This window comes from Toxotes jaculatrix, chromosome 5 (genome assembly GCF_017976425.1).
Source record: "Toxotes jaculatrix isolate fToxJac2 chromosome 5, fToxJac2.pri, whole genome shotgun sequence".
NCBI classification, from domain to species: Eukaryota; Metazoa; Chordata; class Actinopteri; family Toxotidae; genus Toxotes; species Toxotes jaculatrix.
This window is the reverse complement of record NC_054398.1, coordinates 23,484,416-23,503,035: the sequence shown is the minus strand read 5'-3', so window position 1 is coordinate 23,503,035 and position 18,620 is coordinate 23,484,416. Positions and strand designations below refer to the sequence as shown.

The 18,620-nt window shown below is 42.0% G+C and overlaps 1 protein-coding gene across 2 annotated transcripts; it reads right to left on the bottom strand.

Moving 5' to 3' along the window:
* Positions 1 to 807: 807 nt before the first annotated feature.
* acanb (aggrecan b) lies at positions 808 to 17,908 on the bottom strand. 2 transcript variants are annotated; one of them, XM_041039120.1, is made up of 19 exons: positions 17,872 to 17,908; positions 12,031 to 12,106; positions 11,318 to 11,701; positions 10,754 to 10,928; positions 10,277 to 10,404; positions 9,869 to 10,162; positions 9,482 to 9,736; positions 8,897 to 9,071; positions 8,658 to 8,785; positions 8,225 to 8,518; positions 7,352 to 7,441; positions 7,010 to 7,123; positions 5,472 to 6,566; positions 5,256 to 5,369; positions 4,989 to 5,147; positions 4,630 to 4,712; positions 4,309 to 4,453; positions 3,878 to 4,060; positions 808 to 3,032 (listed from the first exon to the last, which is right to left on the bottom strand). In XM_041039120.1, exons 1-19 carry the CDS (start codon positions 17,872 to 17,874, stop codon positions 2,941 to 2,943), a joined length of 3,987 nt encoding a protein of 1,328 aa, XP_040895054.1. In that variant the 5' UTR covers positions 17,875 to 17,908; the 3' UTR covers positions 808 to 2,940. The 2 variants fall into 2 exon arrangements, with proteins under 2 accessions (XP_040895054.1, XP_040895055.1); XM_041039121.1 differs by lacking the exon at positions 17,872 to 17,908 and adding an exon at positions 17,738 to 17,789.
* Positions 17,909 to 18,620: the final 712 nt, after the last annotated feature.

Here is an 18,620-nt window from a genome sequence, read left to right as displayed (position 1 = left end):
GACTATAGGAGTATGTGAGAGAGAGAGCAGCCCACAGACATTACAATAACGTGTTCCTTGATCCTTAAATACTCTCTCAGATTTATAAAATGAATTTCTTGATTGCTGCAGAACGTAATGCACTGCTGGTTGGTGTGTGCACAAGTTTACCTACTGTCCAAACAGACTGACCCACACAAAACAGCCACTGTATGTAAAGCTAACACGCGCCACTCTGTCTGGGCACGATGCACTTTTAGATGAGTGGGGTCGAACGCTTTGCTACACCCTCCTGCATCCTGGTGTGAACAGAAGTCCCAGTGACTGTACGGCCAGCAGGTTTCATAAACACATCCTATTTACACCTGCTGGCCAAACATGAGTGGACACACACACATACACACATAAACACACACATGGATTTACATGCCTATGCACGCTGCCACATACACACATACATGCAACCACATATGTACTAATATACATGCAAGCCTGCTCTGTTACACACACACACACACAGAGCAGATCTGTTTGCAGTGACTGTAGTGATGAAGGTAGTCGCTGTAGAGGCTGATGAAGGAGCTATTTACTGTGTGTTTTTTCACGGTTGGATTCCACAGGAAGGTAAAAACAAACTAAATGCCAGGTTTGTTCCTCTGGCTCGCAGAGTTCACCTCAAATTTAACTGCTCCAGGGAAAGAGATGATGTTTCCAGAAAACTGTGACTTTCATGTGTTAGGTAACATCCAATGCAAAGAGCCCGGTGTCACTGCAGAATAGGTACAGAGTGGTAGTTTTGCACATTAGGACAGTAATTTAACTGAGACAGATGATTCCAAGTTTTATTTGGTAGGGCACAGTACAAGTATACTGTGTGTTCACATCAGGATTCGGGATCTGAACAAAGTCACAACAGAAGTTATGTCTGTGTGCAACATTACACATATTTTGGTTTATCTGTTAAAAGATATTTCAGTTTGTTGAAGAGATTACAAACACTGATTTAGACCCATACTTTTATTTAGGTCATTGATTTTTCTTCAGCTGTTTTCCACATAATTGCTCAAATGTTTAACTCATGCTGAAATATGAGCACATTGTCAAAAGATTCCAGCAAATAATGTTTTTACTTGTTAAAAAAAAAATCCACTTTTGTATTCTGTTGTTGTTTGCTGTGTGTGCGGTTGCTGTTTCAGTGTTTGCGAGCGGCTCTGCAAGAAGTCAGATATGGACACGAGTATCTGCTCTCAGAGTTGAAGCTAATCTTGACCTTAAAAGGTCATGGTCAACATTTTATAACCTCCTCTTCCACCTCAACCATTCTCCATCCCCTTTCTCATCCCTCCTAAAAAGTGCTGCTTTCACAGCTTCTTTTCCCTAAAATCATGTTTGTTACTCAAGAACATTTCTGTCAATAAGACCCTGTTGTGTCTTCTTCTGTACATCTGGCTGTTAAATCAGTCATGCCCATTTGATTGGCAACTCATAACTGCAACGTCACAGTTAATCAAACCAACAAATCAACAAACAGGTTGATAATGAAGTAATCTAAAAAATTGTCTGCTCTGTGTAAGTTATTGACAGATCCTGCTGTTCGGAGAATTGTGAGAGTATTTACAGTGAGAACCTGTGATTCTCACATCATGGATTACTCTTGAGAACTCACAAAAATAAACCAAAGCCTCAAAAAACCGGATGTGCATCTTTTGCAACATCAAATAACCTTAGAGGTGGAGTTTTGCACCATCCTGAAGGCCCCTCCTGGCAAAAATAAAAAAATAAAACAAAGCCAGCCAGTTCAGAGTCATACTGTAGATCTCGCTTATTAACTCAGTACAGTTTCCTTGCCACGTGTCAGCTACAGATGAGGATTTTTAAAAAAATGTTTTGTTCTTTTTTATTTATTTTTACTGTTTACTGTCTTGTTTAAGGTGCACTGGATTTAAATGATTAGCACGGACGTGACTGAAGACTCCCAAAAGTGCATGAGTGCTGACTGTTTTAATCCAGGTTTGTTGCAGTGACTTTAATCACGTCTTAAACTTGGACTTCTATTTATCATCAAATGGAACAGCACAATCGTTTCAGTACATCTGATGCTGTGGTGGTGGTGGTGTTGCACAGTGGTTCTCAAACCTGAGGTTGTGACAAGAAGGTGTGGGTTTCCTGAAATATAGTTTATGGATTTAAAAAACAGTTTCTATATTTTACTTCTGCTTTCGCTCAGATTTGGGCTTTTATGAAATACTTAATTACTGTAAGCCTCAAGGGCTCCTTTGATATTCAAGTACACCTAATGCCAACTTCACCATTCTCCATATTCTCAGTAAGAGCGGTAACATGTACTCATGGCCGTTATTTAAGGAGTCACAACCAAAAAGCTTGAGAATCACTGTCTTGACCTATAATGTAAGAAACTGTTTTTTTCCTTCTCCAGTCTGAAGCACACAGTCGTAGTCTAAGACCAAATAAAAGAAATTTTAAAAAAAAACTATCAGATCTAGAAAAATACCCTAGAAAAATAGCAAAAGTCTATGTAACAATGTGTTTGACTTCAGAGAATCCAGCTGCAATCGAAAACACTTTTATTGGACTGTTTTGGATTTTGTGTGTCACTCTTTTATCTCTGTTTGGCAGTTTTTAATCTACCTTACCTTGTGTGCAGGGCTGGTGACTGACTGCAGAAAATTGTGCATTGAGATAATGCTTCCAAACACTGGATCACAGCTATAAATTAGATGCTCTAAATACATAGAAAAACTGCCTTCAGGTGGTGAAGAGTGACACTCAAGCATCCAAATCATCGGTCAGTAAACACTACCACTGTCTAAATGTGCTTTAGTATGTGTATATACATGAGAGGGAACGTTATCTTTTTGGTCGGGCATTTGCATTGGTGTCCATGCTTCTTTACAAGAGGGGTCCTTTGTGGCTCTCTGCTGTATGTCCTTTCAGTTCTGCTCAGAGCAGCTTCCTCTGTTCCTGTTGGCTGCTGACCCCTTTACTTCTTCTCCTGAGGGATCTTTTGTGTAGCCTGTTACTGCTGGCGCCGGCTGGGGGGAGAAAAGGTACGCATACTGATGATATCATGTAAACAGGAGTGGCCAAAGTACTTACAAATTACTCAGAAGTGAATGGTGTGGCTAAAGGATCCATTTCAGGAGCTGCCATGGGCTCTTCATCAGTGTAATGTTGAAATGTTAGCTCTGCAGGAGCTGTATTTTCTCTGTACAAAAAATTATCCCTGAGGGTTTAAGGCAGCAACCCTGGACTACAGCTTCTAGTTCAGGGTAAGCACATACTAATTTTACTGCAGTGCCATTTTGGTCACTTCTATTTTGCTTTGTCCCATTACCAAATAGTCTTCACTACAAACACTGTTAATAGTCACTCATTCACTGTGATACACAGCAGTGATCACTGTGAGCAGCAGGTTTGCAGTGGAAATGGCTTTGATAGATGTGTGTTACAGTCATTCTTTCTTTCTTCCTTTAACTTCTTTATCTTAAGGCTGTCGTCACTATCAACAGCTTTCACAGGCATCAGTAGCCCATTTTGATAAATCACACTTTTTATGGCTGCAAAATATATCTTATTACCATATATTGTTACACCTTTATCTGTTTGTTGGTTTGTGAGTAAGAAAATGCAAAAACAAAAACTTTACTATGAATTTGAATTTTTATCTCTGAGCTCTGGTGTTTGTTGCTTGACCTTGGCCTTGGCACTCTGCTGACTGCCTTTTGTTTATGGTTTTGTCTCCTGGCCTTTTTTGTTTTGGTTGATTAAGTCTGCAAAGTTCAGCTGTGATGTGAGTTACACTTTCACACTGTCTTGTGCGCCACATTACTACAATATGAATTTAAATTCATATCTCTGTGTTTCTGTGCAAGCTCACCTTCTATACATTCCACTTGTGGTTCCCCCCACTGTCCACCTGGCATACAGCGTATGACAGGCAGGTGGCGCTGTGTGTAGCCTGCATCACACTGGTAGCGGACTGTAGAGTTGATGGGGTAGCGCTCTCTGCTGCTGCCCATTGGCCGGGCATGTTCCACCTCAGGCGGAGCTCCGCACATGACTGAAACGTCATGTAACAGGTGGTGGTTACAAAGCTTGTCTTGATAGAGGTTGTTGGTTAATTTTTGACCCACGTTTTTGTGTCATGGTTTAATCTCAGGTCAGACTATTATCAGCTATTTAAATCTGATGTCTTGAAGTGCATGAGGAAGCAGTGTGGATTCAGCGCATGTGTAGATAGTGTTGTTGTTCACCCATTAAGCTACACACACGGATGGTTCGCTGTTCTGATTGAGATTAGAAGCCTACCTGGTCCAGTCTTGCAGGTGAAAGGAAGGTGGTAGTTGCAGGGCACGTCATTCCACTGTCCGCCCTCATGCCAGATCATCACCACACAATCCTCCTCAGAGTTGAAGTAGTTATCAGGCTGGTTGGGCCTCCAGTTCTCAAAGGTCTGAGCAGAGCGTGATACATTATAATCCCAATATCTCCGTAAATGAGAACAGAAAGCACTACAGTATGAAGTGAAGCTTGGTAGTGCTAGTAGTGCTAGAAGCACTAGTAGCAGCTTTACCTCCCGATTAGCAGTAGCTGAGTAGACTATGGCCAACAATCTCCAACCAAACTCACCAGAGGACTGCTGTCTGTCCAGCGGAACTCATTCTGCACATCTTTGTCATTAAGTCCAATCCACTGGTAGTCCTGACCATTGGCTGTATTTGCAAAGAGAAAGAGATCTTAGCTTTGAAACAAATTAAACATGCCGTCCTCATGAATTATGCTGACACCCTTTAATATATTACCTATGATACAAAAATGAAAAACAAATAAAAATCTTTAAAAAAAGAGAGAGTGACATAGATTGCATGACAAAAATTTTGCTGATGAAAACTAGACTAAAATATTATTTTTTTGCTCACTAAAACTCATTTTTGGGTACACATTATCAACACTGCAGATCAATTATCAGTAATCAAACAGTTACTCACAGTTGACAAACTCCTGCTCCTCCTGAGAGCTGATGCTGACCAGGTGAGCGTTGAGCTCCTGACAGCGCTGCTCAGCGTCCGACCAGGTATATCTCTCCGCAAAGTGAAGGTAACAGCTGCCCATGAACTCCAACCAGCCTTCAGGACAGCCCTGCACCGCTACACACATTTAAACACACACGTCAAAACACATTTGGACAAAAACACAAACATAGATTAAAGGTGGAATTTCTACAGTGTGCCGTGCATTGTAGTTTGGTGACTCACGTGTCGAGCAGTCTTCACCGGTGAAGCCGCTGGGACACTGACATACAGCGACCTCACCCTGCACAGAGCAGGATCCTGATCCACAGGGGTTTGGATCACAAGGGTCTACAGACTCTGACAGCAAAGACAAAGAGACTTTACTTTGGGAAAAACTTTGCCCAGTTTCTCATAAGTATATGAGGGAAATTATTGCAAGTAAACACGTAAACCACAAACCTTCCACTACTTCAGGCTGCTCCACAACAACAGGGGCTGCTAATGACACTGATGGTGCTGTGGTTGGGCTGGTGTAGGCTGTGTCCGGAGTCACAACATAAACTCTGTGGCCTTCCTGTTCCCCCTCCCCGAGGCCTGATTGATTGAGACTGGCAATGTACTCTGAGTAAGTCATCGTAGATCCGGGTGGCAGGGCGACCGAAAGCCCCTCAACAGAGGGTTTTTCATGTGCGGCTCCGCTTCCAGAGAAATGCAAGCTATGCTCCAAAGTGCCACTAAATTCGTGGTGGATCCCTGACCCACTTCCTGCCCCGCTTACCTCTACCACCCCCCGGCCCTGCTGAGGGTGGCTTACCAGTGGCGGCACGGTCACTTCAATCATCTGATCATCTGTTATGTAGATGACATCGCCACGTTGCTGGACAGAGTCTCCAGAGGCAGAGCCGCTGCCTGAAACACCAGATGGAAAACCGCTTGGAAAACCACTGTGGAACCCTGATCCAAAAGGACGATATCCAGACACCTCCTGCTCACCAGATGGCTGAACTGTCAGGTCAACAGCACTGTGGTCAACAAAGGAGATGCCAGAAAATCCACCAGAGCCTGACCCAGACGCACTTCCCGATCCGGATGCACTTGATTCGATCATGTCGATGCCTCCCTTGCCTAACTCATCAGGTTGTCTGTGGGTTTTTGAAATCTCCACCATCTTTCCATCCACCATGACGATTATCAAGTCTCCGCTACCACTGATGTCCCCACTTCCACTGATAAAACCTGATCCTGACACAGGGAAGCCAGAGTGTTGTCCGTCAATCCCCTCCCCAGATCCCGAAGCACTACCCAGGTCTCCAGATGTGGAGATAACAGCACTCCCTCCTTCTGCCTCCTGGGGAACTCCGGAAGCAGACTGGTCTCCAGAGAAGACGTCAGTGTGTCCACTGAATGTGATTTCATGTCCTGAACCAGAGGCGTCACCACTGGTGCTGGAGGTGCCAGACTCTCCTGAGATCTCCCCGCTGGCTGAATGATCAGCCGAACCAGAGCCTGACACATCAACAGGGACTGGGGGTGAAAGGGGAAAAATGGATCCCACTGCAGGAAACATTCAGAATTTGGACAAAAAACAAACAAACACAAAAAAACATTAGGTCCTGTACTTTGTTATATATCTTGTTCAGCAAAGTGAAATGCTGTGTAAGGAAATGTACATTTTAACAAATGGTTTATTAGTTATAGCCAATGCCTTTATTGGTGCTAATAAATAACTTCTAATAGCTTCATAGACTGCAGTCAGAAATCATTAAAAAAGGGTTTATTCCATTAAGACTGCTGTTGTGTTAATAAGATGTTAATAAATGTATTTTAGTCCAGGTCATCTGCATCCTTTTTCCAGAAGGTCAAATGGTCCAAGCCTGGCGACCGGAAAGTTGTTCTTAGTGATGCTGTATAACTGATTTATAAAGCATTAGTAAATGATTTATTAACCATTAAAGACTAAGACAAATTTTGTTTCTGGCTGTTTCTGGCTTTCTTACCAGTAGGAGCAACTTGCTGAGGTGTGATGATTGTCTCGTTGATTAACACCTCTGTTTCAGTGATATTCACACTGGTCTCAGTCACAGTTTCAGTATAGGCAACAGTAGTTTCAACTAAAAAAAAAAAAAAAAAAAACACAAAAATTTTCCAACAAGAATGTCAGTACTTAGAAATCTTTCAGTACAAATGTGAAACCTATTTACAATGATGCAAAGGAATATAAATGATCATATTAAATAACAAACTGCTTTTACTAACTATGTATTTTGACAAATGTTACAGCTGCAAAGCCAAACTAATAACAAGAACTGAAGAGAACAGGTTTTATGCATTTGTCTTACCAGTGGGAGCAACAGGGGCAACTGTGACTGTTGTCACTATTGTTGGTTTCACACTCGTTTCATTTTCAATGCGAACAACTGGGATTTCAGCTAAAAAAAAGAAAAAAGAAAGAAGGAAAAAGACAAAATGAGAAAATAAGATAACAGATTTATTAATCCAGTTTCAGCACTGGGAAACAACATATTTGTCTGATGTATCCCATTTTTCCAAATGTGTTAGTTTAAACTGATTTAAAACTGAAGTTATTTAACACTGAAAGTGGATACTGTTAAAATTATTTTTCACACAACTGAACTTTCAGCTTATTTGCTCAAGTTTGCAACCGTGCCACTTACAGTGGCAGAAGCTTCAACCATTTATGCCTTACTATTAGCTGAGTGTTGCTTGCTAACTGGCTTTCGCGACAGTAGTGTTCAGGTGTTACAGCTGACTCAATATATGGATTTGTCATTTCTTTTCTTTCAGGTACCCCTGGTTAAGAACCGCCTCAATACAGTATCTAATTATTATGCTGAGTCAAAATGAATGCTGGCAGATATCTGTTGGCAAACTGTCTCTGGTTAGGTCCCGGTGTGTATGTGTTTTTATGGCCATGCGTCAGCATAGCAGGAGCCCTCACATTTTTTTTTAAAAACTTCAATGGCCAGAAATCATTTAACACCAAATCACTAAACTCTGCATAGCTACATCTCTCAGTTTGTAATCACTTTATTTCAAAGAAGATAGGAGAGGTATAACAATAATATAATGTTGGTGAGTGATGTTCAGGAGATGGTTTATACTAAAATTACAGTTTTTGTCCATATATCATGTTGGAATTTAGAGTTTTTCCATTAAAATCTTGAATATACTGTAAATGAATCCTTTCCTACCTTTGAAACAGTATGCGTCATAGCGTGAGTGCTCATCTGGGAATCCTGTCTGGTTGGGGTAGGCATAGACAATGTGAACCCCCACCTGGCCTCCTCCACAGTGGGACTTGGGCGTTGTGATGGGGTAGCGGACACTGCGGTCCATCAGCCAGCCTGGACGACACTTGTCAAATCCTTGATTCCAGGCAGCGTACAGCTGTCCCGTGGTGGCCAGGGTGGTGTTCAGTTTCTGACAGTGCTGCACAGCCTCCTCATAGGAGAAGCTGTCATAGTCGCTGGTGTAGAAGACCTCACCTGAGAGAAGGAGCATTCAGCAGAATTCAGAGGGGCTCAGTCAGGTCATGTACCAGAGATACTGCATGTAAATAGATTGAAATTGAAGTTGACAGTACTGTGAAGTGATTGCGGGTTTGATAGGGATCATGCTGCTCACCTTGCAGACTATCCACATAACAAAAGACATCGTAACGTTCACTGGCTGGTCTCAGGCCATAGGACCTGACTCCTGGAAGGTTTGGCAGATTACCTGCACAGTTTTCTCTGGGTGACACGATTGGATACCTGAAAGAAGATGATGGTATATTAAGGCTTTGTTTTGCTGTATATCCCTTCAGGGATTAGATTTCATGTTTTAAAACCTGACAGATCAGTCTACACATTCCTCTGACTCACCTGACAGTCTGGTCACGGAGCCAGCCGGCGTCACACTGGTGCAGGCCTTTCTCGAAGGCTGCCTGCAGCTGCTGGGGGCTGGCAATGACCGCCCCAATGCTGTGGCAGGCCTCACAAGCTTCCAGAAAGGTCAGAGTGTACCGCCCAGTGATGGGTCGGTAGTGGAACACCACACCTGGGAAAAGAGAGGGAGGGAACGAAGAAAGCACTAAGCCAACTCAGTCGGATATCTATTTCCTTGTTATGCATTTTTCCTGACACAGACAGTGTTCATTAATTCACAGTTTGAACATTTACTCAGTTATTTGCCACCCTGTAGTTATGTGTCATCTGGTTAGCCAATGACAGCAATGACTGAGAGGCCAATAAATGAGATGTGGACATGTAATGAGACAGCCAGTATACTCTGACACCTTTAGTATCCCCAGAAAGCAGGGACATGCAAAAATACAAAGTTGACTACCCCCCTGCAAAATTATATCGCTACTGTAGTGGGCGAGCCAGTTGTTCTTGTGCTCTCTTTTTACTGTTTGTATTGTAATTTCCAAAATTTATTCTTACAGTTTAACCAAGAAGACAGCTCACCTGTGGGACCCATGGCAGCATCAATGTCTGTCAGAGGGTATCCAGGCTGACCTACAGGTGGAGTCACTTTAGTGAACGTGTCTGTCACACTGGGTGGGACATGAATTGGGGGAAGTGCGTCCACTTCTCCACGCCTGCTCTCTTCACCCCGACGTGGGGGAGCGAGGCCTGGGTACACCCCAGGAGCGGGTGTAATGTGGATGATGTCTGGGAAAGGGGTGGTCCTCCCAGGCACGACATCTTCATCCTCACCAGCTGAGGAAACCAGGTTACATGATTGACTTTTGATTTTACAGCCTTATTAGTCAGCAATTTGAAGGAACAATCCACCCTAAAATAACCTTTACCAAACAGCTAATTTATCATAAATCACCCTGAATGATTTACCCTGGAAGCAGATAGCATCGTAGCGAGTGTCTGGGTAGGGGTATCCTGTCTGGTTAGGGAACAGATAGACCGTCCTCACTCCCAGAAGCCCCCCTCCACACTGAGGCCTGGCGATGTTAATAGGGTAGCGCACGCTCCTGTCTGCCAGCCAGCCAGCGTTGCACACATCCATGCCACCCTTCCAGGCCAGGTAAAGTTCTCCGGTGGTAGCGAGCCGGGCGCCGAGTTTAGCACACTGATCTCCTGCTTCATAGAAAGTAAACTTCTCTACAGACGTGGAGTAGAAAACTCTGCCTGGGAAGAGAGAGGAGGAGGACAAATGCATTTACATGACAGTTGTATAAACAGCACAGAGATTTCATGGGGGGTCAGGTAGCTTTTGTTACCACTCATGTTAGATGAGTGTACCTGACATCTTCTCAGCAAAACAGTACACGTCGTAGGTCTCATTGACGTCTCTCACTCCATAGGTTCTCACGCCGGGGAAGTTCTCTTTGTCTCCATAGCAACGCTCTCTGGGCTCATGGATGGGGTACCTTAAGAGATCAAGAGAGTTGTTTTTTTTAGATAAAAAGTCTGTAACAACATCGGATATTTTACTGTGTTATAGACATTAGAAATGTCAGAGTTAGAAAAGACATCAAAGCTAAAACATTCAATTTTCGATTCAGTTTTCTCATCAGGTCACCAAAATGCAACCCCTCTGGCCATGATAGAATTAGGACTAAAGGGGTCCATATGTTTCATTTCATTCATTAAGTATCCCCGTTAGCTTCATCAGAACAGAGGTTATTCTTGTGTCTGTGTGGCTTTTCTCTGGGTGCTCAGGTTTCTTCCTACGGTCCAATTACATGAATAAATACCATGAATAAATGAACAGTTTACCTAACAGTCTGATCAGAGAGCCAACCAGCATCACACTGGTGGTATCCATCGTCGTAGGCAGCCTGCAGCTGGGCTGGAGTGGCAATGGTGGCACTGTTCTGGATACAGGCTGCCTTGGCCTTTTCAAACGTCAAGGTGTATCGGGTGGAGATGGCTCGGTAGTGGAACACAATACCTGTGAAAGGGTCAGAGAGAGAACTGTCATTAAATATCTTTATTTTTTTAATAAACATTCTGGTAACTTTTTGCAGCTACTTGTTTGGTTGTATCAAACGAAAAAAAAGAGATTTTGTTCATTTTGGCTGAGCAATTGTGTTGTACATCTACATAAAGAACCTTGTTTTTGAGTAAAATATAGAAAACACTGGGTTTTGCTGCAAAACATGTTTGTAAAAGTTCGAACCCTTATTTGGAGGTGTAAAATTATCATTCTGTTAACTTTAAATTGCGTGAGTGTGAAACCTCCTAAGAGCATGCTTGGTGGGCAAACAGTGGTGAAACTTACTAGTTTTATTTTATAGTAAATGAAATTGAATATAATTTTTTAATGTTTCTGAATCATACCCTGAACTTGGATCTCCACAGAGTCGTAGTTATCCTCGATGCCGTGCGTCACCTCGCAGCGGTAAATGCCAGAATCTTTGGACCTCAGCTCTGTTATCTCCATGGTGGCATCAGTGGGCACCAGGGGATAGTTAACCATCGTCACTCTGTCCAAATACTCTGTCTCCACCTGAACTTTTCCCTCTGACGCCACCAGGATGGTGGTGACTTTCTCCTTGGTGACATAGGACCATTTGATGCGGTGGGAGAGTGGGGCGATAGTTGGGGCTCCGGGGTCGTTGACGGTGTTGTCCTGGAAGTAACACGGTGCCACTACCTTACCTCCCAGCAGAGGACGGAGAGGCAACTCCATAGGGATGCTGACACGCAATGTCCCGTCCAAGTCTGGGGGAGAGATAAGTCAAAGTCCCTTTGCTAGTATTTTTATCTATTAATAAGGATACAATCTCATATATAGTGCAGATGTATGTTTTGGCAAAGTCTTTTAGTCTTTTGAGCTACAATAAGGACAGGAGCTGAGACGTGGACAAAAGGAACCAGGGATTGAACCACCAACACAACCAATTTTTTTCCACCCCTTAACTCTGGGAATATATTTTTTCTGGAAAAAAATGTTGAAAATAGACGAAAAAGGTTGGAAAACTCCACAGAGTGGTCAAAAGGGCAAGACAAGACAAAATGCCACAAGTGCTAATGTAATTTTGCACACTCACCATCATGTTTTTCAAATATTGTTGCTGAGATGATGGGCAAGGACACACACAGCAGAAGCAAGGGGGTCATCATTACCTGTAAAACACACAACAATGGAATTAAGTTTTTAGTTGACAAGATGTTTAATGAAAAAAGGGGACATTTTAATGTTTGTAATGATATTTGAGCTTTTAGAGATCACAGGTTGGCTAAAACGACCACAAACAGTGAGTGTTAAAAAGGTGTGTAAAACTAAACAAACCTTCTAATTTCTCTTTACCAGAAATGTTTGTTGAATGAACAGTGAAGCAAGTGTTAGAATGAATGAGTGGTTTATTTATTGAGATTTCCTTTACCTCTGAATGCCACCATGTTTTTTTCCTAACTCCTGTACCCTTACATTCATATTCCGTGTTATCCCGGATATACAGTGTATTTGGTTATTACGTCAACCCCATTAGCTAAAATGGAAATAGGACATCAAGAGTATCTCATATCATTTGGAAATACCATACATGCTCACTGAGCAATGAAAGCCCCCTTTGTCTCTGGGCACAGGAAATGTCTTCAGTGCCAAAATAAATTAAGGCAGAGAAAGGGAGAAGTATGATTCATCTTAAATGCTTTTCCATTTGTTAAAATCTGTTGAAGAAATGGATGTTGTAGTGAGGCTTTTTTTCCAGCGTACTAACTGCCCGGTCAGTATTTGCTGTGTGTGTGTGTGAGTGTGAGTGTGTGAGTGTGAGTGTGTGCACGCGCCCCTGTTTGAGTGTGTACAGTGTGTGTCTTTGTCTCTTTGTCTGTGTGAATACAGTATATTAACAGGTATTATTTGCATACAGGGAAACACTTTATGCTGCTGTCAAACACATCTGCTTGTCAGTATCATAGGATGTGTATGAATAAAATAGACGTGCAGGGCTCTGTGCCATCAGCAGTGAATGTGACTGGGGATCTTTACCTGAAATAGTAAAACCTACTCTGAAATTTAACTTTGTCCTTGTTTAGACATGTTAGCTGTGTGGATTTTGGGATATTAGTGTGTCAGTCCACTGCTTTGATCCACAGTAAAATATTTTAAAAAATATTGAATGAATTTCCATGAAATTAAGCACAAATATCCCTGATTTTCCAGAGCATGAGTCCTAATAACTTTGGTATTTCCCTCCATCAGGTCAAATTTTTAATCTGTCCTGTTAACATTATACCTGCTAAATATCATTTTCATTGTGAGCGTGTTAGCATGCAGACATTAGCATTTAGCTCAAGACGGCATCACAGAAATGCTCATGTGGTTGCTAACACCAAATGTAATTTATATATGTCCTATGGGCCAAATGCTGCCTCTGAAGGTTTTTCTCCACAATCAAGAAAACTAATTTTTCCCTATTTTTGGTTAACAGAGAGAGTCAAATTTGACCATAAATCAAATTTATTATCAGCAACTGGCAACTTCAGTCCAAAAAAGCTGAGTTTCAATATCACAAACCCACATCTGTCAAACCCTGATTCCCTGATTACCACATTGCTTATTTTCTCCCAACTTTCCGCTGCGATGACGTGCAGCACAGTCAAACATATGAAACCGTTGAAAGTCCCAACTGAACCCTCATTGTGCTCCGTTCACAAGACCCAGGACTGGCTTTCCCAGTTCATTCCAAACAGCCACAGAGAGACATTTACTACCAATAAACCTGAAGCTCACAGTCACAAAGCGTTTGCAGTGGGTGCACTGAGGTTGGAAGCCGGGTGGTAAAAGGCCAAAGGTGGAATGAAGTGAACCTTCAAAAAACATCATCATGTATATTTAACACACATCAGTCAATCAATCAAACTTAATTTGTACAGCACCTTTCATACAGGTTGGTGTAATTAAAAGTGCTTTACTGATGACTGACAAGCTGATTGTATGGATACAAACTGATGTCCACATGCATAGACAAGGTGGAAATGCATGATAACTTTGTGCAGACCCATTTATATTTGTGTGTGTAGTACAAACTGTGTGTGTGTGTGTGTGTGTTTGTGGGCTGCTAGCATTCTCAGAGTTCCACAGAGCCTGGACATACAGTACAGTAGGACTAATATTTGCACTGCTGTCTAAGATCTGCCTGAGAGTGAATGTTGGCCCAGTTTTTGGCGGAAACACAAAATACCACACAGTATGCGTAGACAGATGGAGAAATCTACCCTGGAATAACCGCACAGTTATACTTTTATTATCAATCTGTGATGTTCAGCACCCCAGAGTTTCTTTGCGATGACGTATTGTAACTTTTGGGTGAGATTCGCTTCTGACTTCTGGCCTTTTCCAACTTTTCTGATCTACTCTTAACTTTTGCATGATTACACTTAATATTTTGGGGTTTTCCAAACATTGATGGGCTTATTCTCAACGTTTCCCATCTTTTCTTGATTATTATCACATTTCTATTTTCCCTAAATTGCTTTACAACTGTGAGCTCCCATGAACTTTTTTTTTTTTTTTTTGTGGGGACCTCTGCCAGTGGAGAAATTGGAATCTCTGCATCTTCAATGATAGATTGCTTTGTTGGATGTTATGTTGAAAGTTGGTGCAAAATGTTGAGTCAAGATTGAAGCCTTTGCCAAATGATTTTTTAAGTGATATACACTTTTTTTCTTTCTTTTTTTGTGCATGAATTAATATTGATTGCAGCTGCCCATCAACTATCTTGCCATAATGTCACACTGTCTTATTTTAACTTTTCTCTATGCTGCACACTGGTTAACCCAGAGTCATGGCAGTTTGTGAAGTAGTCACAAAATCTGATGTAGTGATTTGTGTACATGGATATGAATTGTCCATTTTTTTGTGATGCTAAAATATTGACTTGTACTGATTACAGCATTTTTACACTTATTCATGGTTATGCTTCAACACTCACAGCACCTGGTTAAAGTGAAAGATTGTCTGGTTTAGTACAAGAAAAGTTCACAGTGACACAGCACGTGCTTGTAAATTTAACTAAAACTACAATGTTTCCCGAACTTTAAGCAAAGTGTTTTCTACCCACAGACGGGACTCTGGACACAAACTCTGGTCTCCGGTGTGACAGCCATACGCCTGCCATACATCCTGACCACCTCCACTGCTGGTAATGAATGTAGTGCTTCATTCATTCGAGAAACACATTTCCACTGGAAATACCTTAATTTGAAAACTATGCAGTGTCACAAAAAAAGAAGTACACTAATCAATAGATTAAATTTTGTGACCATGTCACCATCAGCTGTGAGGGTGGGTTGTCTGACCACACCCAACCACAACCACCAGGAATGCTGGGTGTGGTCAACAGACTTGAAACTTTCAGTTACTCTTTCATCAGAAAACTTTAAAATATATTGGTGTGTTTTTTTCAGTTCTTGTGATATTAGGTTAAAACTGAATTTACCTCTATAAATGAAAAGTTCCTTAATACTACATTTTTCTGGCTGGCTGAGTCATATACTCTCACAGTCAAGATGGACCTCTGAAAAATGGATAAAGACAGCAATGACCAGCCAGCAATCAAATTCTACTCACAGTCTCACAATGCATGAACACAGAGAATGCCAACCTTCCCCCATTTCTCTAACCAAGCCAACCAAAACCTTCGTAACGCTTTCTATCCAATCATTGAGCAGATCCTCGGCTCTCTTTAATGCATCATTTAAACTGTGGCCACTTCATAATGTGCACCAGCATTCGTGAGCAAGCCACGCCAGGGCAGATCAAGCCAATCAGCCCTCTCTCCACAGTGTGCCCATTCAGTCACTGGGATGGCTGATGCTGCCCTGCTCGGCTGCCGTGGTATGTTCCGCTCGCAGCTGAGGTGGAAGGCAATAAGGCCTCGGTCTGTTCCGGCAACAGACAGGGGCAGGGTCTTGGGGCTTGCAACCCTGCCAAGGTAAACACAAGGCGGGCATCCAGGGGTGGCTCCCACCCCTCACCCCCATCCGCCACCTCCCCCCTCCACCCACTCTCCTCCAACCCTCTAGAGAGACCCTCAGCAGGAGAACAGAGTAGACATTGATACGCACACACACACAGAAACACAGACCAACACTCATAGATCACGGAGGGGATGTGTGGGAGCGCACGTCCGATGCCCCCGGTAAAGAAAACGCCTTGGAGTGTGTGTGTACATATGTCAGTACCGACACATACTGTAAGGCCTGTGTTTGAGAACACACACAGACTCTTGTACAGTGAGATGGGCAGAGGGAAAAAGTCATATTCACAGGTGCTTATGGGTGCATTAGTACATGCATTAGTACATGCCTCCGTAGAAGATCAAAGACATGCTTGAGCAGCGTGCGCTTTAGTCAGTTGAATGTATCAGTCATATACAAGTAGAGACACACACACACACACACACACACACACTGATGGCTGAAATGTGACTATTTAAAGTCTCAAATGTGAGTTTATTCCAAATACTATTAAATAGAGTGAAGAATTACAATTCACAACATGCGCTCACACAGCCCCGTGTTACCATAGTAACAGGATGTCACTCTTCGACAGTAGTTTCCTATATTGCATTGTTTTCCCAAAAATCAAACATTGTTTTGTAGTGCTCAGATGCTCCACACAGAATTTGAATTCCTCTTTTCCTTTTCCTCTCTACCGTTAAAGATGTCGAAGGACACAAGAACTAGCTCCAGCGTGGAAGCGATACAGGTTGGAGCTGGTGTGAGAATACACTGATTCATCTCTCCCCATCAACACTGAGACTGCAGTGTCTGATGTACAAAGAGCTGTAAACATACTCAGCTCAGTCATCTGTCAGGAAGCGCTGTTGCACATTTTAGTATTTTATTCCACGTGTTGCCCAGGATCTACATCAGTTCCCACAAGGCAACACAAGATAAATTGTGTGAGATGATTACAAAACAGAAAAAAAAAATGCAGACAAATTTTTTCAAACTTTGTGCTAATCTGTGTTTTTCATTTTAAATTGCTGGATATGCAGCATATGAATATCCATAAGCAACAAGTGATGAGGGGCTGCAAGTAGACAGTGCTTCATTTTTTGGGTCACAGACCAAAAACTGTTAGAAATTACTGGTGGAGATGATGAGTTAGGATGAAAAAGGACCAAATTCACTGAAAAAGGAGGCACCCCAATGACAGTGCGATGAGTAATGGTATTAGCTCAACAGTAATCTAGTACAAATGTATAATGAATTCAGACACTGAGTAAATTTGATAATTTAGTAATGCGATGCAGTTTCACACATGCTACCATCCATCCAGAGAAACCATCTAGACACAAACTGACCTCATAAATATCATCCATTTCCATATTCCACATAGAATTTTAACAATTTCTTGCTCTTAAAACCCTTATTTATTTTATATTTATATTTAGCCACATTGCACTGCACATTTGAAATCGCTATGGATGCATACTTTACCCAGAAAAGTTATAAAGTGCTGTGAAATTAAACTAACAAATCAAACGTCTGCAATTAGTTAAAGCAGAAGCTGATTCAGTTAATCCCTCACTAAAGTCAATTCAGTAAAACTCAGAAACCATATCAGACTTCCAGCAAATAAATTACAGAACTCCCACAACATAATGACCACAAAATCTGATTGAACACTGAGGATCAAATCACATTTTATTTTCTGTTTTATCACCAATGAGTTGGATTAGTTAATGTCTAACTTCCCAGAAAACAGAACTGCTTGATATTGAAAAAGAAATTTCCAAAAGTTACCTTTGGTTTGACGTCTGAGTACCTGAATCAATACCTGTCCCCCAAGCAGAGCATGAAGAAGAATCAGAGTATCCCCTACAACCCCCTTCACAGTATTCCTTGTCAGGGGCTCCAGTGGTGAGTTGCAAACATACCATTGATGCTCCAAAGCTCCGAGTGCCAGCGACTCCACGGGCCTCTCGCTCCTGCCTGTGTAGGAGAGCAGAAAGAAGCTTTATTCAAACTCTACCACACATTTAGATGTTGGAAAGAGAGAGGGAGAGGGAGGGAAAGGGAGGAAGAGCAAGAGAGAGAGAGAGAGAGAGGGAGAGAGAGAGAGAGAGAGATGTGGGCTTCTTCTACCAGTTGGTGAGGTCATACAAACAGGCTTGAATATCTAAGCTGAAACAGAGACTCAGACAAAATCTGAAGCTGAAGAAAGGATCAAATTATCCTATTGTATCTGCAGTTATTAACTAATCCGTCTGAATGAAGGCTGATGCTGCTGCACACACAGATAAAAGTATGCAAACTATAAAAGCAGTGGACAAATGTAGTTCCAAATTTCACGGGTCGATATGCATGTTTTAAATAACCTGACATGTAATTGATTCATGATTAAGTATCAGTTAAACCATTAAAACATGGATTTATTAAATTATGCAATTAAGGGGAAAACTTTATGTCACTGTAGACGTGTTTATCCTAAACGCATGCACATATACGGTTTAGATCTTTACTCTGATCTAACTTCTCACCTCTGTGATTAAAGTGTGTGACACACGCAGTCTTGGCTGATACACACTGCACTGAGGCGATTCATCAGCACACTCATTACCACCACTGGTTAATGGGACGTGCTGCCTTGTGATCTCAGGCAGAAGAGGAGCTGCTGAGTGACTCA

Excerpts from the sequence above, each read along its gene's own strand:
- acanb (XM_041039120.1), bottom strand. Across the intron at positions 4,061-4,308 it reads CACCTGCAAGACTGGACCAG|TCATGTGCGGAGCTCCGCCT; the intron begins GTAGGCTTCTAA and ends ATGACGTTTCAG. Across the intron at positions 3,033-3,877 it reads ACAAGTGGAATGTATAGAAG|CCGGCGCCAGCAGTAACAGG; the intron begins GTGAGCTTGCAC and ends TTCTCCCCCCAG.